This window comes from Lepidochelys olivacea, assembly GCF_965140295.1.
Source record: "Lepidochelys olivacea isolate rLepOli2 genome assembly, chromosome: 9".
In the NCBI taxonomy this organism is placed as follows: Eukaryota; Metazoa; Chordata; order Testudines; family Cheloniidae; genus Lepidochelys; species Lepidochelys olivacea.
In genome coordinates, this window is record NC_140419.1 from 54,997,625 (window position 1) to 55,022,391 (window position 24,767).

Sequence of the window (24,767 nt, forward strand, 5' to 3'; positions counted from 1 at the left end):
GTCTCCCCCTAGATGTATGTCCAGTCTACATTATAAAAACTTTGCTGGTATAACTACACTGGCAAACTCTCCTAGTTAAGATGCAGCTTATACTGTCAAGGATGCTTTTACTGGTATAGTTTATTTTGTTCAGGGAGCTGGTATAAGTTATACCGACAAAAGCATTTTTTTTTTGCTGATATAATTATGTCTACATTAGGGCTTCTCTTGGTATAAAAATGTTGTAAAAAAAAAAAAAAATCACACCCATCTCTCACATTGCTATTCTAGCAAAAGTTTCTAGTGTAGACCTGCCCATAGTAACTCTGCTTATGCTATTGATGAGGAACACACTCGCTTGGATTTCACCCCCTCCGAGGTCTCCACTGGCTACTGAAACTGCAGCTTAGTCTTGTTACAGCCCAAGGCTGGCATTAAGGACTGTACACACGCACATTTCTCCCACTGCATATCTCAGCTAGTACGTGTAATAGTTTTGTCATCATGTACCCTCATGCTGGTGATGTGGGATGCACACAATCTTGCCCTCCTCTTATGCCTTTGCTGAACAATAAGACAGCTTGGCCCAGAATGAACAGTAGGGAAAGAGGTTCCATGAGTTGCATGCAAACCGCTTTCTTTCTGGGATGTATTCTATTACTGCAGGTGGCATCCAAGAGAAACTCCATTAAAGAAATGTTCTGTAGTAGTAGTCTTTTTCTCTTCCAAAAAACCCAGGATAAAAATATTGCTTTCCTCTTGTAGTTAGAAACTGAAGACAACTCAAGAGCAAATTATATACAACGCTTGTTTGTAATAAAATTGAGGTAATCATGTTTCCTGTGCATGAAATAAGTAATACTAACATAGTAATACTAACTATGCTGATTCTGTTCTGTATGTCTCTTACTTAAAATCTGCAAATACAGTAAGCTGTCTTTTTTTATTATGCAAAGCTGTTAATAATCTTTGTATCCATTATGCTTCATTGTATGAATTTTGTGATTTGTTTTGCCATCTTCTGAAATTTCAGAAAGTTCTTCTGATTATTTTTGGTTTGTAAGGTTGCTGAGTAATCATAGCTGGTTTGAGTAATATTGGTATTCCTGCCTGAACACATTCACCTCAGATGCTCTCTTAAACTAGTGGGCCATATGGTCCAAAGTCGCAAACATGCAAATGGAACTATGCAGGCAGACACCTGTACCTGCATGCAGCCCATGGTCTCTGTGTAGGTGCGGGGATCCATCTGCCTAGATCCAAATGTAACCTTAGCATTGGTAATGCTAAGCAAAAATTCAAAATTAAGATGACTTTTGCGAGCCCATTTCAAACTGTATCTTGTATGCCTAGTTTAATTTTTCTTCCCTCATGGGATATGAAAATCTACTGAATTCCTCTATGAAAATGATTGTGTGTGAAGTCCCTGGCTATGTGTTTGTTTTTTCTGGATAGGTGCCGTTAACAGTCTAAAACAAGCATTTGTGTCAACTATAAGAAATACAGTGTGTGTAAATGTTATGATTTCTTGGCATTGAGGCCTGAATGTAGGATGTTTTATATCTTGTTTAATATCCCTTCATTACTCAGTGTAAACACCAGTCAGTTCCTGAAGACTGTAGATGGATTAGATTGTTGTTCGGGGCAGAGGGTTTCATTATTCACATCTTGTCTTTCTTCACTTACAAGGAGAGTCATGGTGTCTGACTGGTATAAATACATAGTGAAGTGGTCAGTTGCTTGCTAGCTGATTTTAATAGACAGTAGCACAAAGCTAACTGGTTATGTCCTCTCAGGGGAATTTAACTGCCAGCCAAGGAAATGAATATTTAGCATTCCGCTGAAACTTTCAATAATCAATCATCAACCAGGCATAACCAGTACTATACTGCTTTCTAGATAATTTTGGTTTCCAAAACTTATGGTCTGCTAACACTGAACTTCTTTGATTATAGAAATATCCATTTATTTTACCCTTTTTATGCTTCTTGTTTGCAGATTCCCTCTAAAGGACTCAAAACGTCTGATCCAGTGGTTAAAAGCAGTTCAAAGGGACAACTGGACTCCCACCAAGTACTCCTTTCTCTGCAGTGAGCATTTCACCAAAGATAGTTTCTCCAAACGGCTGGAAGATCAGCATCGGCTACTCAAGCCGACAGCTGTGCCAACTATCTTCCAGCTCACAGAGAAGAAAGACGACAACCAGGATTATGTCAAAAGTAGAAGTAAAATAGCAAGCCAAATACCTGCGAGGGATGGAGATCAACCAAGGGAAGGAGGCTGTGAGGTAGTTGAGAGAACCTCATATTTTGGCCAAGACTTTATGATAATGCAAGGGACTAAAGAGATGGAGCAGGTGACTCTGCAAACTGAAATTGGGTCAATGTCTGAGCAAGAAGAGAATGTCTGTGGCCAGTTGGAAGGGCCTCTGAGAAGGATGTTAGTTGATAATTTAGTCACAAAGACAGGACTCCAGAAAAAGCCAGAAAGACCATCTGTGGATGATTGTCCTGGAAGCACAGTCCATACTGAAAGCTGGATAACAGATAGAAGTGGTATATCAATTGATGACTTCACACCTCCAGTATCTGGGGCTTGCAAATTTATTGGCTCCCTCCACTCTTACAGCTTTTCCTCTAAGCACACCAGAGAGAAGCCATCTTTCCCAAAAGAGCAACTTGAGAAGAAAAGGCCAAAGAGAGATGTGGAACCAAGCTGCAGTAGCAACATCATGGGGCACAATAAGACCTTAGCAGAAAGCTCCCCTAATTCATCACTTACTGCAACCCCTCAGAAACCTTCCCAAAGTTTGTCAGCATCCCCTGCAGACCTTACCCCTCAGCCAGCAACAGAGGCTGTGGTAGGTCAGAAGGGAGAGACAGATGCCAACCCCATGTCAATCAATGAGGTCATCATCTCAGCCTCAGGAGCTTGCAAGCTCATTGACTCCCTCCATTCATACTGTTTCTCCTCTAGGCAAAGCAAAAACGAAGTGTGCTGCTTACGGGAACAGGTGGAGAAAAAGAATGGAGAGCTGAAGCTGTTGAGGCAGAGAATCAGCCGTTCTGACAGCCAAGTCAAGAAGCTGAAGGAGAAGCTGGATGAACTAGAGAAGATCAGTTTCCCATACTTGAACAGTCTGCTGTCCCAGGACTGTGGTCAGTACCCTCAGTGCCTTTGTAATTGGGGCAGAATTCATTCTTTTGGCTAAAGTAAGAGGCTATCTAGTTAAAGTCTTACAAAAGAGGTGCACTTTAAGGTCATCTCTGATCTAGGGTAATGTGTTTTGCCTTGCTTCTAAATAGAAAGTACTCCAATTAGACTCTACTTTCCCTTCCCCAGCCATTTTTAACTAGTTCAGCTTCAAGTAGAAACTGATCATAAAGGCCACAAGGATTTATTTGTCATGTTTAAGGAGCTAGAAGTCTGCTAGGGCCTAATTTTAAAGCCCAACTAGACCACAGCAAATCTGAGCCTAACCCTAGCTCGTTGAGTTGTTTCATAATGACCTGAATTTGACACTTGTTGTAAGGTGGGTCCCATTGGGTTTGGGTAGGGTTGAAAGCGTCTACCTGACAATGCTGTCTCCACCCAGCCCATGGCTTCCTATCCCCATTGTGCTGGACTTTGGGCTCGGGAGCCCTGGATCCCTCACCCCAACCCCACACTCTGCTTATCCTGTGGGAGGCTCCAGCCGTGGTACTGCTGGGTGCAGATTCTATGTGATACATCACACTCCACCAAAGCTCCTTCCTGCAGCACTGGGGTGGCCAGTCCTAGAAGCACTCCTCCAGGGATCTTGGCCACTGGGCAGTGGCTCCGGACATCTCTAGTGCCTCTGCCCATATGGCTTTCTCGGGGCAAGCATTGAGCCTGCCCAGCTAGCCAGCCCACACATCAGGCTAGGCAAGTCAGCATCGCCTCTCTCTTGCCATGGCAAGTGCAGTGTGGACACCTGGAGCACTCCAAGCCTCCTCTCTGCATCCTGGCACTGCTGCTGCTTCCTGTTCAGGATGGCAAAGACTCATTCTTCAGAGCATAAGCCCAGCCCCCAACTGACAGTGTTCGGAAGAAAAACTTTCCCTAGGGGTATTCCATTGTGGGGTTTCTTACCTCTTCCTCTGAAGCTTCTAGTACTAGCAAGTGTCAGAGACAGGATACTGGTGTAAATGGACCCCACTGCTCTAATCCATTGTGGCAATTCCTATCTCTAAACTCAACTAAGAGAATATAAACTACCTGCTTATATTTAGGGTTGCCACCCAACCTTATTTTTCCATGATAAGGTCCCAATTTTAATAGGTCTTTCCCATGGAAAAATCCCACATTTTAATGTAAGTGGAAAAAAATCACTGAAATGATGTCAAGGTTGGGTGTTTTTTGTTTGTTTGTCCCTGCAGGACTACATAGTAGAAGTGAAATCGTTCAAAATTTGTAACTTCATCCAGGGTTTCCAACAATACTATAAACCACAAAATCAAAGCTTAAATAGCTACTAGTACATGTAACTAAAACCCTGCAACAGCCTTGTGATTGGTACCTTTTGGTGCATATTTTTATATTCTCTTTGTGTGTCAATATAAAAGAATTACCTTAATCTAAACTGCTAGACAAATTTTTTTAGGTTTACATAAATTGTCTTAATATATTTTTAATAAGTTCACATTTGTTGGAACTCCTACAAATGAGCTTTTTATAAAATTGATCCTTTGAAAGATGCTTTGCCCTAATTTAGTAAGCACCATGACTGATTTTCTGAGATACATGTGCTGTTTATTGAAGGACAAGAATCAAACCTTTTTAACAGGAATTCTGAAAATTGCCAGATCTAATATTTTCTCAAGATAGAAAGCAATATTTAGATAATCAAATTCTAAGTGATTATAAATTGTTTACTGCGTAAAGTTTACATTGGTAAAGTTTTAACTGCTGTCCATAAATCTTAAAGAAGAGTTTGTTTTAATATTAGCATCCTGTTGGCATGTACCACCTATTCACGCTTCTGTCTTCTTGTTTATATAGTCTTAAAAAACCACTAATGAAACTGAAGCCAACTGTCGAGTTGGGCAGTTTATATTTTGTGTGAGTGCTAAGGGTAGATTGATACAAAAACTAAATTGAGAGTGCTTTTCGTTTCCTGAGAATCCCATAAAGGAGACTCCATAATTTATCAGTTAAATAATAATAGTATTGGAAGAGAGAAGGTGAATTAGGTAATATCTTTTATTGTACAATTGCCGGGGGTGGAAGAGACTAGCTTTTGAGCTACCCAGAGTTCTTCTTCAGGTCTGTGTGGCCATGAATGACAGCTTGGGAAACAAGCAGTTAAGGGTGAAATGTTGCTTTGTTTTGTCTGAACTCTGAGTTGGGAAGAAGAAAAGGAGTATACCCATAGCAGTGCCACTGATCTGAAGGTATACGTTGTCCCCAAATGTAAAATAGTTATGGGTAAGGACAAAGTCACAAAGTTCAGCCACCAGGTTAGCCGTGACATTATCGGGGATAGTGTTCTTGATGGCTTGTAGTCCATCTTTGTGTGGAATGTTGGTGTAGAGGGCTTCTACATCCATAGTGGCCAGGGTGGTATTTTCAGGAAGATCACCGATGGATTGAAGTTTCCTCAGGAAGTCATTGGTGTCTCGAAGGTAGCTGGGAGTACTGGTAGCGTAGGGCCTGATGAGGGAATCTACATAGCCAGACAATCCTGCTGTCAGTGTGCCAATGCCTGAGATGATGTGGTGCCCAGGATTTCCAGGTTTATGGATCTTGGGTAGTAGATAGAATATCCCAGGTCGGGGTTCCAGGGGTGTGTCTGTGCGGATTTGATCTTGTGCTTTTTCAGGAAGTTTCTTGAGCAAATGCTGTAGTTGCTTTTGGTAACTCTCAGTGGGATCAGAGGGTAATGGCTTGTAGAAAGTGGTGCTGGAGAGCTGCCGAGCAGCCTCTTGTTCATATTCCGACCTATTCATGATGACAACAGCACCTCCTTTGTCAGCCTTTTTGATTATGATGTCAGAGTTGTTTCTGGGGCTGTGGATGGCATTGTGTTCCGCACGGCTGAGGTTATGGGGCAAGTGATGCTGCTTTTCCACAATTTCAGCCCGTGCATGTCGGCGGAAGCACTCTATGTAGAAGTCCAGTCTGCTGTTTCGACCTTCAGGAGGAGTCCACCTAGAATCCTTCTTTTTGTAGTGTTGGTAGGGAGGTCTCTGTGGATTAGTATGTTGTTCAGAGGTGTGTTGGAAGTATTCCTTGAGTCGAAGACGTCGAAAATAGGATTCTAGGTCACCACAGAACTGTATCATGTTCATGGGGGTGGAGGGGCAGAAGGAGAGGCCCCGAGATAGGACAGCTGCTTCTGCTGGGCTGAGAGTATAGTTGGATAGGTTAACAATATTGGTGGGTGGGTTGAGGGAACCATTGCTGTGGCCCCTTGTGTCCTTTTTCTTTTGCAGAGAAGCAAAGTGTGCGTTGTAAATGGTGCAGGAAATGGCCCACCTTGATTATCATACACATTGTGAAGAGAGTGGTCACTTTGGATGGGCTGTTACCAGCAGGAGAGTGAGTTTGTGGGGGGCGGGGGGCGGGCGGAGGGTGAGAGAACCTGGATTTGTGCAGGAAATGGCCCACCTTGATTATCATACACATTGTGAAGAGAGTGGTCACTTTGGATGGGCTATTACCAGCAGGAGAGTGAGTTTGGGGGGGGGGGGGGGCGGAGGGTGAGAAAACCTGGATTTGTGCTGGAAATAGCCCAACTTGATGATCACTTTAGATAAGCTATTACCAGGAGGACAGTGGGGCGGGAGGAGGTACTGTTTCATGGTCTCTGTGTGTATATAATGTCTTTTGCAGTTTCCACGGTATGCATCCGATGAAGTGAGCTGTAGCTCACGAAAGCTCATGCTCAAATAAATTGGTTAGTCTCTAAGGTGCCACAAGTACTCCTTTTCTTTTTGCAAATACAGACTAACACGGCTGTTACTCTGAAACCTGAGTAGGGAAGGGCATGTCTCCCTTACCACAGCAGTTTTATCAGTTTGCATCTCAGCCAGAATGTGGTATATTTCCTGTGAAAATGTACAGGCAAACTTCCATGTTTCTTTTCTAAACATATGGCCTATGAGGGTGTGTGTAAGGTGACTAGGCAGACTGATTTTGCAGGTTGTGTATGCTAATTATTTTATGCCCTGGTTCCAGTACAGCAAGCCAGCCGGCTGACCACCCCTGCTTCCTGGCATTCTGCCACCCCACTAAAACTGCTGATGCCAAGACGAACCTTAGGCCCATCTGCAACTGGCCTCAGCATGGAGTCTCCCTATTGAATTGTTATATATTCTGACATGTTTTGGAGTCTGGGATTCCTCATAGCCCAGAGCGTGCCAGTGTGAGAGCCTGGAATCTGAAGTGTTCAAGATTTTACTGCATGTCAGAGCATGCAGTAAATCATTTGATAGGTGCCAGAGTCCTAGAAAAAGGCAGCTGGGACCAAAATTCATCTCCTGAGGGAGAGTAAGGATATTGGGGGAAAGAAATAAGGATCTTAATCTAAAGCATTGGGGAAATGTTGCTGAAAAGCCAGTGGAGGGTCAGGAGAGGAGGAGAATGTTATGAACAGCCTGCTCTGATTGGAGACAATTACTGCCAAATCCTCTTGTCGTTCTTGAAGGCGTCTCTTAACTACCAAATCCTTCTACACCTCATCCCCTTTGACTATATTTAGAGCAGTCCAGGTTTTCTGTTTTGAAAGTTGGGTCGTGCTAATTGTGCAACTGCTGTGTATCAGGTCGGTTACTTTTGTAAGAGCCTGTTTTAAATTAAACTACAACTCCCAGCAGAAACTGGGATAACATTTTCACCTAATCGTGAGATCATTTTCTATATTACTATCTTATCAACCAAGTGTAAAACATTTCCTGGTGACCAAGGAAAGAATAGGGAGCTAAGGTGAGCAGTCTAAAAATAACCCTGGGAAATATGGCCAGCAGTGCAGCAACCAAAGGTATGGTTAAATGCAGCTAAAATACTCTATTTATTAGTCAAAGAGTTAAAATTCTACCATTCAAAGGTTTTTGCTTCACTGGAACCCCTTTTGAATCTAGTGTCTGCTTTTGTGAAGGCTGTGTTATTAAAAACAAAAACAGTGAAGAATTGATTCACATCTGAAGCTACCTGAATTATTTGAAAAATGAGTATAACATTTAGACTTCCCCCAAATTAGGTTTGTTTTAGAAGTCTTACTAAACCTAATATACATACATTAGTTTTCATAATTCTTGCACTTGAATGAAAACAGTTTTGGGTGAATTGGATGGCTTTTGAGACTGGTAATAGGATATAAATGTGGGGCTTTTATTTTTGTGCACTAGTTGAATCTGACACCTCTTCAGTGGTCTGTGTGAAGTGAGCAGGCGTTCCCAATCCAGACTGGGTTAGCATTAGAAAGCCAGTCAGCAAAATCCATGTCTTTATTGATGATGTCAGAGACCAAGAGTTGAACAATCCTGGAGGCTGAATACTCTCATCCCTTTAAGTGGTTGCTCCAAATCAGGGCAGTAGCACATTGCTGGGGCAGTGTGGGGGATGTCGCCCTGCTGATTTCTCTGCAATACCTGTTCTTTGGACAAAGGGAGGGTCTCAGTCTCTGAGACTGTCTGACATAAACCTGTCATCAGCACTAAATTCATTTAAAATTTAATTTAATTTAAAAAGCAGAATGCAGGGCTCCAGACTGATGCTAAAATGAGCTGAAAATTAATCTATCTCTGACCCAATGGTCTCAGGAGGTAGCAAAATCGGACAACACTTTTTGTGATCTTGCTTCTTAAATATAGGAATGTGTGTTAGGAGTTGGATGGGAGGGATATCAGGCAATTATATCCAATCTGAGGCCTCCCCTTCCTTTCACTGGACTCTGTCTCCTCTAGCTGAGCCAGAAGCTATGAGCTTGATGCAGAAATTCCTGGGTGAAATTTGATAGCCTGTGTTATGCAGCAGGACAGACTAGATTATCATAATGGAATCTTCTCACCTTAACTGGTATGAAACTAGGGAAAGATTTAACAATCCCTCACACTGTGTGCTGGTGTTGAGTCAGCCTAATACCTGAGGGGGGCAGTTTAGCAAATATTTAGGAGGGGGGATTTGTTCGGGGGATTTGTTCAGTTCAAAACTATAACAGGGTTTAAAAAAGAATTAGATAAATTCATGGAGGATAGGTCCATCAATGGCTATTAGCCAGGATGGGCAGGGATGGTGTCTCTGTTTGCCAGAAGCTGGGAATGGGAGACAGGGAATGGATCACTTGATGATTATCTGTTCTGTTCATTCCCTCTGGGGCACCTGGCATTGGCCACTGTCGGAAGACAGGATACTGGGCTAGATGGACCTTTGGTCTGACCCAATATGGCCGTTCTTATGTTCTCTACCTGAACAGGGTGTTGTGAGGGTAAATACATTAAAGATTGTGAGATGCTCATATACAGTGACGGGGAACGTAAAAGTATGCTTCTGGCCATGGTAGAGATGCTCCTGTTTCTTCCATCCCCTTTTTTGTCCATTTGTATTGTTTCTCCCCTTTCTCTTGGTGAGATCACAAACTTCGTCATAATAAACTATATAATATGAATTAAAATAGAAGCAGTTCTATACTGTACAGTGGAGGGAAAGTAAGCTTGCAGCAAAACCTCTGAATTCCACAGCTTGTATTAGAAAACAATTAAAAATGTTAATTAAGGAAGACCTAAAAGAAAGCTTATATCACTTATAAATGCACAGTTTCCTTAGGACAGGAGTGGGCAAACTGCGGCTCACGGGCCGAATCTGGCCCACCAGCCGTTTTAATCTGGCCCTCGAGTTTGCGCTGGGGAGTGGGGTCTGGGGCTTACCCCCCTCCGTTGCTTCAGCCGGGGAGCAGGGTCGGGGGCCGCTCCACGTGGCTCCCAGAAGGAGCTCATGGCCCCCCCTCCCCCTGGCCCCTTCGCGTAGGGGCACCCAGGGGGCTCCACTCTGCACGGCACCCCCACCGCCACCCCCGCAGCTCCCGTTGGCCAGGAACTGCGGCGAATGGGAACTGCAGGGACGGTGCCTGCGGACGAGGCAGCGTGCAGAGCTGCCTGGCCACACCTCCACATAGGAGCCAGAGAAGGGACATGCCGCTGCTTCTGGGAGCCAGTTGAGGAAAGCGCTGCCTGGAGCCTGCACCCCTGAGCCTCCCTCCACGCCCCAACCCCCTGCCCCGGCCCTATCCCCCTCCCACCCTCCAAACCCCTTGATCCCAGCCTGGAGCACCCTCCTGCACCCCAAACCTCTCATCCCCAGCCCCACCCCAGAGCCTGCACACCCAACCGGAGCGCTCACCCCCGCATCCTCCTCCAGCCCGGAGCCCCCTCCTGCACCTTGAACTCCTTATTTCTGGCCTCAGCCCAGAGCCCACACCCACAACCAGAGCTCTGACCCCCCTCCCACATCCCAACCCCAATTTTGTGAGCATTCATGGCCTGCCATACAATTTCTATTCCCAGATGTGGCCCTCAGGCCAAAAAGTTTGCCCACTGCTGCCTTAGGATGTTGGGGAGTTCCAAAATATGTAATTTGAACATTTTTTTCTATATTCTGTGAATTAGTACTAGCAGGCTGCAGAAGTCAGAAAGTCTTCCTGCAGCATTTTGATACAGTATGCTGTAGCTGTAGCACACGCTGACCCTGGTTATGCAATCTTCATTCATAACAAAATACAAATCTTGTGAATGTCTAAAAATGGGGACAGAGTTTGGTAGTTCTGTAAAACAATGTTGCAGAGGCAGGAAAGGAGAATGACTAGTCACAGAGTAGTGGAAACCAGTCAGAAGGATAGGGATTGTATCTGTGCCTCAGTATAAGTCTGGAAGATTGGGGACTGCACTGGCTCCTATAGCAAAGCGAAAGGAGTCACTCACTTTTAAGCTTGTTTTTGATGTAGGTGGGAATTTACCATCAAGGCCTGTCTTTGAATGGGAAAGATCAGATGACAGCTTGTCTGTGAATTTTGAACGGTGAGGTGAGGTCAGGTGATAAAGCACCTTGTTTGTTTAGTTTGGAAGGGGAAATGGAAACCAAGAGATCTTGGCATAGCTTGTCTGTCAACAGGGAGTGGATTTGGTGATTGGGTTAGGAGTGTTGCGGACCTCGTGGCTCCCCAAAGTGGGAAGGAGCAGAAATTGTATATCTGGTGAACAACCAGGCTAGGAATACTAGAGTTGGTCAATGGAGATGCATGTATGAGGAGAGGACCCAGGGTGGGGGGTAGGGGATGCTGGGATAGTGTGTAGGGAAGGGAAGAAGCAGTGGCATTGTGCTTGGAAAGAGAGGCAATAACACTGGAAGAAGATGAAAATATGCAAGGGGGGAAAGTATATCTACAGTGGGGGAGCAGTATGGAGAAGGTCAATAGTAGCTAAACTAACATCACAGTGAATTCCCTTATCATTTCAACAGAGGATGATATCTTCAAATTTAGGTTGTGTTCTATGAGTCAGTCTGCAGCATGCATGCACCTTTAAATTTTTTCAGTGGACATGGTTTTCACAGATTCCAAGTTCAGAAGGGATCATTGTGCTCCTCTAGTCTGACCTGTATAACTCAGGCCATACAATTTCCCAAAATAATTCCTAGAGCAGATCTTTTAGAAGAAACATCCTGTCTTGATTTTAAAATTGCCCGTGATGGAGAATCCACCATGACCCTGGATAAGTTGTTCCACTGGTTAATTACCCAGACTAGAAGACGGAGCATTTTATCTTCCCCTGGCTTTTTCTGACCTATTTCACCACCACATAGTTAAGGAATTGGGAGAGGACAGTGAGTTTATAGGTTTTATTATGTCTTTACTGCATCACATGATCTCACACACTATGAATTATACTATTGGTGGATTTCATCCCAATGTTTTATCTCTGATGTCCAGAATGTTAGTAGTTCTCTCCTTTGCAACAAAGTCCTTAAACTAAAATTCACATTCCCCAGTACTATGAGGCACCTTTTGATAATGCAGCTGGTAGAATGTTTGCAAGAGTCCTGCTTGAAGCTTAGCTCCATAATAAGGAAAATATTCATCACCTCTTTAGAGTGATTCCTCTAAACAAGGATTACATTGATAACACTGATATTTAAAACAAATCAACCCAGCATGCCAGAGATACATTTCCCTTTCCTTTGCAAACACCACTTTATGTTCTACCACAACGATCATCTAGCTCTACTCACCGTAACCATGATCCCACAGGCAGTTAGCCTCCCTCTTAAAGTACTCCAGCCTTCACTTGCTATACAAGGTATAGTACAGATCAGCTGGTAAGAAAACCAGCATAAGCCAGTTCAGTCATAAATAATAAATCACATTCCAATGAAATACTTTATTTCAGCTCCATTAAACTCCCAGGCTTTTAAAATCAGTTGTGTCACCAAATAATGCAAGCTGTTAGCAAGGTTGAAGAATTTACCAACATCTCCCAGCTGAAGAGTGAAGTCTGCTAGCTATTCCCTCTGCAATGTAAAAGAATAAAGCACTTGTACTTAATTCTAAGATGTTCTCAATCAACCTTCTATCTTAATAATTTGTTTAAAATGCTACTTACTGCATCTTTCTTGCTCCTCTCCTACCCTCTTTTCCATCCTGGCTTCACTCCACTTTCCTTTCTTTCCTATCACAGATCACGGTTTATCCCTTTCTCCTTTGTTTTCATTGTCAGTTAGCTTCTTATTTTCTCTCTCTCCTCCACCGCATTATATCACTTCCCTATGTTGTGTTCTCTGCTGCTGCCTTTATTTTCTGCTGCTTCTTTCTTCTCCCATTGCTTCCCCCTCTCCCTCAATTTCTCAGTCTCTCTCTTTTAAAATCATTCATCTCTTTTCTAATTCATTCCATCTGTCTCTGTCTCCCTCCTACTCCCTTACGCACCCAGCCCAACTCATTTACCTCCATCCACTCACACACAAGGCTTAAAATTTATCAGAGATCAGGGAACTAAACCTGCTTGCCAAAAGACTGATGCAAGAGGTCTGAGTGCATCATCGCCCAGAGGCAACACCCAGGTGAGAAATAAACCTGTGCCCCAGCTGCTGGGAAAGGTTTTTTGTGTGCTCAAATTCTTAATGATGCTGTTCCTGGACTTTACTCAGGGGCTTTGTCTTTCAAATCCTCTGTGGGGTAGTAGGTGCCTGATAAACTTGAATCCCCAAACTCCTCTGACTACTCAGGAGAAAGAGGATTCTTTTGCTTCTCCCACCACCTCCACCTCCCACCCTAGAATCTGCCAACTGCTTCAAAGGTGGATGAAATATCTGCTCCTCCTCTCTCCCTTCTAGCTACAACAAGTGGCAGGGGAGAGGTGTTGTTTTGTTCATCTGCTGCTCTGTCTTTCCTCAGCCTCTAGCTTTTGAGAGGAGGATGGGTCTCCACTGCTCTTTCCCTGCCACAGCCTCTGTTTTGGAGTCTTCATGCCCCATTAGTGATTCCTCTGTCTGCCTTTGCATCTGCTTCTAGCTTTCCCAAGCAACACAATGCATGAATGATTCTTGTCAGTCTCACTGCTGTCCACTGAATAGTTCTGAATAGTCACTGCTGTTCTGAATAGTGGCAATTATTACTCTTCAATTTGGTGCTTTCCGAAGGTGCAGCAAAGACAATTAAAGCTGTCTGTCTGCAGACTTAGGAAGACATGACTGCATTAATTTATACTTAGTTTACATCTGGAAAGTTATTTTCACAAACTTAAGGGCTAGAAACCCAATTGAAAAAATAAATACGTTCTGCAGAAGTTGGTGACACTTGCCAGAAAAGCTATATAATTTCCCCAGGCATGTAAATGTTTAAAGAAATGGTCATTAGGAACAATAAAATTGCTCCTTGCACCTGAAGCCATTTCTTCCATCCATCAGGTACAGTCTGCCTCTTGATCTAGAAATGTTGTGGGGGGGAGAGTCAGAGAAAGATTAAACTTGTTCTTCTCCGAGTGCTTGCTTATATCTATTCGAGTTAGGTGTGCGCGTGCTGCTTGCACAGAAGTCAGAAACTTTTCCCTAGCAGCTTCCCGTTGGGCTGGCTGTGGAGCCCCCTGGAGTGGCACCGATATGGTGCTCTATATACGATCCTGCCAGCCCAACCCCACCCTTCAGTTCCTTCTTAGCCAATGACGGTTGTTGGAACAGTGGTCTCTTGTTCTCAAGTACTCCACTACTCCCTAGCTACCTTACTTATCTCTGTATATAGTTACCCATTGTTAGTTAATTGTTAGTCATTATCTCTAGTGTTAAGTATAATTTATAGCAGTTGGGGAGTTTTCCCCTTCAACGAGTGCCCTGTGGGGCTCCGGGGCATGCTGTCCCAGGGCTTCAAACCTTGTAGCTCCTGCGGCAAGCCTATGCCCATGGGCAATCCCCACAACTGCTGTCTTTGGTGTCTGGGAGAGGCCCACCAGGCGGACAAGTGTAAAATTTCCAAGGCATTTAAACCCTATACCAGAAAGGAGAGGGACATTCGCCTGAAACAACTCCTCATGGAGTCTGTTCTCCATCTGCCACAAGATTTGGGCCTGAACCCCTCGGTGCAGAGCGCTCCTCCACCGGCACCATCTACAGCACCACAAAAGGACTCGGCATGCCCTCCTAGGAGCTGGCAATCTCCTGGGATCCAGAAGCGCTCCGCCAGGCACCGCTCCCACTCCCCGGCCGCCCGTAAAAAGCAGGCCATGGGAGGACCCCCTCAGAGGTTTGAAGCGGACGCTGCGGCCCCAGCAGGACACGGTGCAGACCATACCCATAAGACTGACAGACCCTCCAGTAGGCCTCAGCCCACAAGGGCCCTCGGTTCCCTGGGCAGCCCCGGATCCCCTGCAGGTGGAGGAGGTCACACTGCCCTCCACTCTGGACACTTTTGAGGCCGCTAGAGGGCTCATTGAGATGACTGCGCCTGTGTCCCTGGTCTCGAGGCCTCCACCAGCTCGAGCCTCGGTACCGTCAAGGGGCAAACCAACAATGTTTGGGCTATCTGCCCCAGACCAGCATCACCGCGCCGCTCTGAGTCCCAGCACCATTCTGAGTCTTGGCACCACACGTATGTTACGCATTGGTCTAACTCACAGCTCTGGTCCGACTCGCGGCACTGGTCTTGCAACCCTGATCCTTGGAGCCGTTCCCACTCAAGATGGTTGTCAGCTGATAGGTCATGGTCCCACTCGAGGTCTAGGTCATGGTCTGAGACCTCGTGGCACCGCTCAGACGGTCATCATTCCGTGCATCGCTCTCCATAGCGGCACCGCACCTCTCCAAGTTGTCAATTACAGCACCGCTCTCCGGCACAGCGCAGATCTCCGGCACGGCACCAGTCACTCTCTCGATGCCGCTCCCCATCGAGGCGAGGTCCAACTTCTTGGCACCTGTCAACCTCACAGTACCGCTCTCCACAACGGCACCAGCCACTGCCCAGATCTCGCCATTCCTCGTGGTACCCATCCCGCCCGTCAGGGGACTCAGAGCCTTCCTTGGTGCACTCGAGCATCGCCCCCCTTTTGCCATCCCGCTCCCAGTCTCCCTCCCTTAGGTCAGGTAGGGCATCGGGAGCTTCGGACATACCCCAGTCAGGCCCGGGCAGCCTCAGACAGGACACCTCAGTACCCCACTGGCAACCCCAGTGGCAGTTCTGGACCCCCTGAGCGTACCACCAGGCCCAGGGTGTCCCTCCACCGCCACGTTTGGGGTCCCGCCTTCCCGAGGCAACTCTCAACCAACTCTCAGCAACCCACCTTCAGACCCCGCACAAACTCTGGAACCAGCCCCACCCCCAGTGGAGGCTACTCCCGGTGCTCAGGTTGTCTGAAAATAGGTATCTCTTTTCACACAGTCAAAAACTGAAATTCACTGCCTGCTTTATCTTTTGCACAGAAGAGAGGACTTTGAATTGCTGCAATATCACTTTTTCCACTAGAGGGGAGCAAAAGCCTACGCTGCAGACCAAAAGCCATTGTTCCCAAAGCTTCCCTGTTCACTTAAACCTGGGACTTTTCCTGTTACAAAGTGCAAAGAAAGAAAAGGAGTACTTGTGGCACCTTAGAGACTAACCAATTTATTTGAGCATAAGCTTTTGTGAGCTACAGCTCACTTCATCAGATGTATACTATGGAAAATACAGAAGATGTTTTTATACACACAAACCATGAAAAAAATGGGTGTTTATCACTACAAAAGGTTTTCTCTCCCCCCCACCCTACTCTCCTGCTGGTAATAGCTTATCTAAAGTGATCACTCTCCTTACAATGTGTATGATAATCAAGGTGGGCCATTTCCAGCACAAATAATAGTATCTAAGCTAAAAACATTTGATTATGTATGTGTTTATTTACATACATGGCAAATAATGTGGAGAGCCTGCAGATATTCTTCCCTATATAAGTAAAAAGTCAGTACCTAAAAATGTGAAATATAAACATTTAATGTTTCTGCCCCCAGTTTGAGAACCCCTTATTGCCAGTACTGTCAGCTGTGAAGAGTGCAAACTGATCTGACAATCTTTGCAAACTATTGCTATAGTTCTATAGAAATCCCATCAACCTCACTGTGGGATCTGATGCAAATATCTCGTTATTCTATCTCAGTGTGTTTCAGGAGAATGAAATGTAATTAGGGGCATTATATTTGTTTTAAAACTGTTTTAACACTCGCTAAACTTGAGGAGAGAGAACATAAGAACGGCCATACTGGGTCAGACCAAAGGTCCACCTAGGCCAGTATCCTGTCTTCCAACAGTGGCCAATGCCAGGTGACCCAGAGGAAATGAACAGAACAGGTAATCAAGTGATCCATCCCCTGTCAGCCATTCCCAGCTTCTGGCAAACAGAGGCTAAGGACACCATCCTTGCCCATCCTGGCTAATAGCCGTTGAGGGAACTGTCCTCCATGAATTTATCTGTTTGTTTTTTTTTAACCCTGTTATGGTCTTGGCCTTCACAACATCCTCTGACAAGGAGTTCCACAGGTTGACTGCGTTGTGTGAAAAAATACTTCCTTTTGTTTGTTTTAAACCTGCGGCCTATTAATTTCATTTGGTGACCCCAAGTTCTTGTGTAATGAGGAGGATTAAATAACACTTCCTTGTTTACTTTTGCCACACCAGCCATGATTTTATAGACCTCTATCATATCCCCCCTTAGTCGTCTTTTTTCCAAGCTGCAAAGCCCCAGTCTTATTAATTTCTCTTCCTATGGCAGACATTCCATGCCGCTAATCATTTTTGTTGTCCTTTTCTGAACCTTTTCCAATTCCAATATATCTTTTTTGAGCTGGGGCGACCACATCTGCATGCAGTATTCAAGATGTGGGCATACCATGGATTTATTTAGAGGCAATATGATATTTTCTGACTTATTAGCTATCCCTTTCTTAATGATTCCCAACATTGTTTGCTTTTTGGACTGCCACTGCACATTGAGCGGATGTTTTCAGATAATTATCCACAGTGACTCCAAGATTACTTTCTTGAGTGGTGACAGCTAATTTAGAACCCATCATTTTATATGTATAGTTGGGATTATGTTTTCCAATGAGCATTACTTTGCATTTATCAATGTTGAATTTCATCTGCCATTTTGTTGCCCAGTCACCCAGTTTTGAGAGATCCTTTTGTAGCTCTTCGCTGTCTGCCTGGGACTTAACTAACTTGAGTAGTGTTGTATCATCTGCAGATTTTGCCACATCACTGTTTACCCCTTTTTCCAGATCATTTATGAATATGTTGAATAGGACTGGTCCCAGTACAGACACCAGGGGGACACCACTATTTACTTCTCTCCATTCTGAAAACTAACCATTTATTCCTACCCTTTGTTTCCTGTCTTTTAACCAGTTACCAATCCATGAGAGAACCTTCCCTCTTTATCCCATGACTGCTTATTTTGCTTAATAGCCTTTGGTGAGGGACCTTGTCAAAGGCTTGCTGAAAATCTAAATACACTATACCCACTGGATCCCCCTTGTCTACATGCTTGTTGTCCCCCACAAAGAATTCTAATATATTAGTGAGGCATGATTTCCCTTTACAAATACCACCTTGACTATTCCCCAACAAATTATGTTCATCTGTGTGTCTGACAATTTTGTTTTTTACTGTTGTTTCAACCAGTTTGCCCGGTACTGAAGTCAGGCTTACTGGCCTGTAATTGCCGGCATCACCTCTGGAGCCCTTTTTAACAATTGGCATCACATTAGCTATCCTCCAGTCTTTTGGTACAGAACCTGAGATGCCACAAGAAGAGAGACCCCACAGGTGACAGAAATGAAAATCCTCTCTTGATGGGGAAAATTTTCATTAGAATCATAGAAGATTAGGGTTGGAAGAGACCTCAGCAGGTCATCTAGTCAAACCTCCTGCCCAAAGCAGGACTAACACCAACTAAATCATCCCAGCCAGGGTTTTGTCAAGCCGGGCCTTAAAAATCTCCAAGGATGGAGATTCAACCACCTCCCTAGGTAACCCATTCCAGTGCTTCACCACCCTCCTAGTGAAATAGTGTTTCCTAATATCCAACCTAGACCTCCTCCACTGCAACTTGAGACCATTGCTTCTTGTTTTGTCATCTTCCACCACTGAGAACAGCCGCACTCCATCCTTTTTGGAACCCCCCTTCAAGTAGTTGAAGGCGGCTATCAAATCCCCCCTCACTCTTCTCTTCCGCAGACTAAACAAGCCTAGTTCCCTCAGCCTCTCCTCATAAGTCATGTGTCCTCGCCCCCTGGTCATTTTCGTTGCCCTCCGCTGGACTCTCTCCAATTTGTCCACATCCTTTCTGTGGTGGGGGGCCCAAAACTGGATGCAATACTCCAGATGTGGCCTCACCAGGTCCGAATAGAGGGGAATAATCACTTCCCTCGATCTGCTGGCAGTGCTCCTTCTAATGCAGCCCAATATGCTGTTAGCCTTCTTTGCAACAAGGGCACACTGCTGACTCATATCCAGCTTCTCATCCACTGTAATCTCCAGGTCCTTTTCTGCAGAACTGCTGCTTAGCCAGTCGGTCCCCAGCCTGTAACAGTGCATGGGATTCTTCCGTCCTAAGTGCAGGACTCTGCACTTGTCCTTGTTGAACCTCATCAGATTTCTTTTGGCCCAATCCTCCAATTTGTCTAGGTCACTCTGGACCCGATCCCTACCCTCCAGTGTATCTACCTCTCCCCCTAGTTTAGTTTCATCTGCGAACTTGCTGAGGGTGCAATCCATCCCATCATCCAGATCATTAATAAAGATGTTGAACAAAACCGGCCTCAGGACCTACCCCTGTGGTACTCCACTTGATACTGACTGCTAGCTAGACATCGAGCCGTTGGTCACTACCCATTGAGCCCGACAATCTAGCCAGTTTTCTATCCACCTCATAGTCCATTCATCCAATCCATAGTTTTTTTAACTTGCTGGCAAAAATACTGTGGGAGACGGTATCAAAAGCTTTACTGAAGTCAAGATATATCACATCCACTGCTTTCCCTATATCCACAGAGCCAGTTATCACATCAGGCAATCAGGTTGGTCAGGCATGACTTGCCCTTGGTGAATCCATGTTGACTGTTCCTGATCACCTTCCTCTCCTCCAAGTGCTTCAAAATGGTTTTCTTGAGGACCTGCTCCATGATTTTTCCAGGGACTAAGGTGAGGCTGACAGGTCTGTAGTTCCTCCGGTTCTCCTTCTTCCCTTTTTAAAAGATGGACACCATATTTGCCATTTTCCAGTCGTCCGGGACCTCCCCCAATTGCCATGAGTTTTCAAAGATAATGGCCAATGGCTCCGCAATCACATCAGCCAATTTCCTCAGCACCCTCGGATGCATCATTCCCTTACCTTTCAGTCTGCTCCTCTAAACATGGACTCTCTCTCCTCCCTTTCCCACTACTTTTAACAAGCAATTTGGGATTGAGGCACAGTGAGTTTCACACTGGCCTAGCAAGTTTTCACCTATGACATCACCCGTTTAGGTCCTCGATTTTCTTCATAATTTTGTCTCTACCTTCCAGCCTAGCCAAACCTGTATCACATTCCTGCTTGTTGCCAGGTAATGATGGCAGTAGGTGTATAAACTCTTTTCCCATTGGGTTGAGTGTGTGGACTCTTTTAGCTAGTGTGGGAGAGGAACATACTACATTGACTCCTGAATTTGGATCTCTGGCTTCACAACGCTTAACGTCACCACTCTAGACCGTGCAGTGAGCATATCCAGTTATGTTTGTTTTGGTCTTCCCTGATGTAATAGGGGTAATGTATCCCTTTTCTTACTTGCATCATCAGTACGAAATGCTTTGCCATTCACAGGGACCTGAAATGGTGTCAGTGCATCTCAATTAATTTCTTGGGGTGAGAGAGGTTGTTTTTTGTTTTTTTTACAGTGCATACCCTATTAAAATCACATTACACAATAAAAAGTGCACAATTGTTATTTACCAAAGCTGTTCCTCTTACAGTGACTCATTAAAGAAGGTGTCTTTGTGTCATGAGACAAAGGTTCCATATAAATGTAATAATGGAATAGAGCTATTCCCATCACAGAGCAGCTTTCTGGTCCATTTCTACTTTAGCCTGCGTGCCATAGTGTCTTAATTGGCTTTTACCCAGCCTGGGCCTTAAGCATAAGCAAAGCAACTCTTGGACTAACCCTTATTCCTGTCTAGCAGTGGGGAAACAATTCGCTGTGAGTTTCCAGCAGAGGGGAGGCAAATTATGGCCTCATTAGCCCCTTCCAAGAGTTTGTGCCCAAGTTTTGATTGGCCTCTTGCACATCCACAAGTTGGCCCTGATTATATCTTTGTCATTCTTCATCCAGACATGCATTACTGTATTTTTTGGTTTGGCTTGGAGCACCGAAAATGTTTGTGAGGTGGGTCTGTCAATCAGTTTCCTGATGAATGGGAATCATCAAGAAAGGGATAGATAATAAGACAGAAAATATCATCTTGCCTCTATATAAATCCATGGTACGCCCACATCTTGAATACCACATGCAGATGTGGTCACCCCATCTCAAAAAAGATATATTGGAATTGGAAAATGTTCAGAAAAGGGCAACAAAAATTATTAGGGGTATAGAACGGCTTCTGTATGAGGAGAGATTAATAAGACTGGGACTTTTCAGCTTGGAAAAGAGGCAACTAAGGCGGGATGTGATAGAGGTCTATAAAATCATGAGTGGTATAGAGAAAGTAAATAAGGAAGTGTTATTTACTCCTCATAATATAAGAACAAGGGGCCACCAAATGAAATTAAAAGGTAGTAGGTTTAAAACAAACACAAGAAAGTATTTTTTCATGCAATGCACTGTCAACCTCTGGAACTCCTTGCCAGAGGGTGTTGTGATGGCAAATACTATAACAGGGTTCAAAAGGGAGCTAAATAGATTCATGGAAGATAGGTCCATCAATGGCTATTAGCCAGGATGGGCAGGAATGGTGTCCCTGGCCTTTGTTTGCCAGAAGCTGGGATTCGGTGACAGGGCATGGATCACTTGATGATAACCTGTCTGTTCATTCCCTTTGGGGCACCTGCCATTGGCCACTGTCAGAAGACAGGATACTGGGCTTGATGGATCTTTGGTCTGACCCAGTATGGCTGTTCTTATGTGCTTATGAATTTTTCTACACGGTATCCTGCTGTGGGTCGGTGGCTTAAATGGGATACCTAGGTGAAATATTGTTGAACAGGGATATATCGGGTTGTTGAAAACAACAGTCATCTGTGTTTCATGTTTGCCATCCCTATGCTCTTTTAAATGGAATTCTAACCTTTTTAGGTTTTGTAAATAGCCTAGTTTGCAGTCCCATGTTTTGTATCAATGCTGTAACTTAACTTGGCAAGGGTGTGAAGGTACCACTCTTTCAAGCATTCTTGCAGAATATAGCTATACTATATTCAGGAGATCCTTTAACCACCTTCATTCTCCTCTATTAAATCCCCGTCCTCTTCCATGTATAGTTCATTGCTACATTCATGGCTGCTACTGTCTGTCCTCTCTTGTGACACTGCATTTAGACTAGCCACGAGAAGGGTCCCTAATGGCACTGCATCCTACTTCCTGACCCTTACTTATGCCAAACTTCTGAAAGTTGGATGACTGAAGTTGTGCACCTGATGTTGGGCAGAATGTTTTCTGAGGTGATGAATAGTCACATCTCCTCCATCTTAAGCCAGGAGGAGGTGCAGATACTCAGCACTTCTGAAAATCAGGCCATGTAATGAAGGTATCTAAATATGTTTTTAGTGCCTAACTTGCAGCCCTGAAGTTTCACAGTTTTCCCTTGAACATACACCTATTCTTTATCAACATTGATTGGGGAAGCCTGAGGTTGGTGAGCTCTACATGCAGTCACATGCTGTATTAACTGCAAGACCAAGAAGCAGATTTTAAGTCAGACTTGTTCTCCACAACTGTTGTCCTTTGTTCCCAGCTCCATTCATACTTTGAAGGTGCCACTGATCTAGCAAGAAGCAGTGATGATGTATCCTAACATCTGTGAGATGCTTTTCCATAAACTCTCCCACATTCTACACAGTTGACAGAGACCTCTTAAGCAGATCTCTGAGTCAAAAGTTCCTGATTCTTTCCTCCTTCTCAACAGAGACCCCCCAGCTAAACCCTGTGATTGAGCCTCTGTCCTGGATGCTGGGCACCTGGCTGTCAGACCCACCGGGAGATGGTGACTTCCCTACAATGAAGCCCTTTCAGTACCTGGAAGAGGTGCACATCTCTCACGTGGGGCAGCCCATGCTGAACTTTTCGTAAGTCTAAAACTTAGTTTGTCATGGCAGTGCCTTTGGATTGAGTGTGCGTAAACCCCAACAGGTTTACCGGCTGCACATAAAAAAAAAAAGTGGTATAGTAAAAATTATTCACCTGTCAGAAGAGAGGATATGATTGGATCTGACTGGGTGGCCTGATTTTTAGAGGTGCTGAGCAGTAACAACTCCATTGCAACATGTGCCTGGGTTACACACCTAAATCTGGCAACTGCTGTTCTTGATTAAACATTCATCTGCATTTCTGTTCACTTAAATGTTTACAAATCGCTACACACCTCAATGGGAATGCAGAAATAAGTGGGCAGGCCGGGGAGCATGATGATAATTTTAAGTGTGCACATGCTAGTGACCTGTTGCCAAAGGACCACAAGCAGTTAATAGAGCACATCCATGTGGTCCACAAAGTGCAAAGTTTTGAGAGCCACGCAGCAGAGGACTTGGGAGGTTGGGCAAGAGAGTGGTTCCATGAGAGAGATTTATTTGAGTGGTCCAAAGAATCATCATATTTTGAGTATCAGTAGGTTTTTAACTTTCTGGACACTTAAACCTGGTGTGTGTGTGTACGTGTATGTACATAGCCACAGATTTACACTGGCCTAAGGCACGAGACAGACAATATTCTTAATGCTGAGCTAGGCACTTTATTAAGATTATCCCTAGAGCTACTCTCTCTGCTTCACTGTAGAGCTTGTGCCTAGACCCAGACCCTTTCTGCTATAAATTTAAACAAACAGTCCATGTGTCCTCACACAAGCAACTGTGAAGAGGTAAATCTGTCCATTTAAATCTTGGCAATCTGTCTATATTGTAGATAATGAAAAAAAATAGAGTGATTAAATGAAGTGCTTAGTAGGGCATATAGGGTAAAGAGCTAATTATTTAGCCATTTTGGACATGTAGGTTTAAGAAATTGTGTGCAAGAAAAAAAGAGATTTGGAGGAAGATAGATCTTTTAGCTAACATTTTAGTATTCATGTTAGTAAAAATAAGCTTTTTGCCTGCTACTCAGTTTTGCCTGCTACTCAGATTACAAAGGTTATTGCTCTGAATGCAGGAGAAAGGAATAATTACAAGTTCTTAACATAATGCAAAAGATGACACACACCTAGACTACATGCAGTTTTTATAGTAATATAAATAGGTTGGTTGGGGTATTGTTTTTTTTAACTGATATTATTATACTGGTATAACCCCTAGTGTGGATGCAGTTATACTGTGTCAAGATGCCCCTTACATGTATTGCTTTATTGCCCTTCACATACAGGAATAAGCTATACCAGTAGAAGCACATTCATACCAGTATAACTGCATTCCACTAGGAGAATTGTACCTCTTTAACTATACTGGTATAGTTAAAGCAGTACAACTTTTCTGTCTAGATAAGGCCAAACAGGAGAGATAACATGTTCATAAACAAAGGAGATTATTGATCAGAGTGCAACTGCAAACACACAAAACTTTCCTTGTTTGTGTGCCTAGCTCTGCACACAATTCCTTATTTCTCATTACATTAAGAGTACTTAGATCATGTTAAGATATGTTGATAGTCTATTTCTTGGGCACCCCAGGCTGTATGTCTGTCATGAAATGATCTTGCATGCTTACTTATACTTATTACACATGTAAAATGTGTTCTTTGAATATTTCACGTTGACCGTCTTTTGTGATTAGTAGCTGTTGTGACAGTCTCTAGTGTGTAACTCTGCTGAGTGTTCATGGGTACGTTTTGTACTTATGCTGTTAACGTTTGGACTTCAACTAATGAAATGGAACACTTTGCAGGCCCTGGCGATAGTTTAGTTTTGAGAAGGGGGTCAGATTTCTGTGACCTAGTACGGTCTAAGCATTCCATAGGTTTGTGGTAAGTGTGCATGTCAGAGTTGGGGAGGAGTACTACTGAGATGTGTCTGTAGATGACAGCCAGAGTAGGGAATTCCTGGAGCAGAATTAGCAACAGCTCAGAGGAAGCCCCACCACCCC

At 44.2% G+C, this 24,767-nt stretch overlaps 2 protein-coding genes across 2 annotated transcripts in view; one reads left to right on the top strand and one right to left on the bottom strand.

The window, feature by feature from the left end:
* ATG4B (autophagy related 4B cysteine peptidase) overlaps positions 1-12,228 on the bottom strand; it is a 58,668-nt gene extending 46,440 nt beyond the window's left edge. Inside the window, 1 exon segment of the mRNA XM_084639225.1 lies at positions 12,223-12,228. The gene's annotated coding sequence lies outside the window, so the exon portion shown is untranslated.
* THAP4 (THAP domain containing 4) overlaps positions 1-24,767 on the top strand; it is a 48,845-nt gene that overhangs the window by 1,936 nt on the left and 22,142 nt on the right. Inside the window, exons 2-3 of the mRNA XM_084639224.1 lie at positions 1,978-3,137; positions 22,607-22,766. Of these exons, the coding sequence (XP_084495350.1) occupies positions 1,978-3,137; positions 22,607-22,766 (1,320 nt within the window). The remainder of the gene's footprint in view (positions 1-1,977; positions 3,138-22,606; positions 22,767-24,767) is intronic.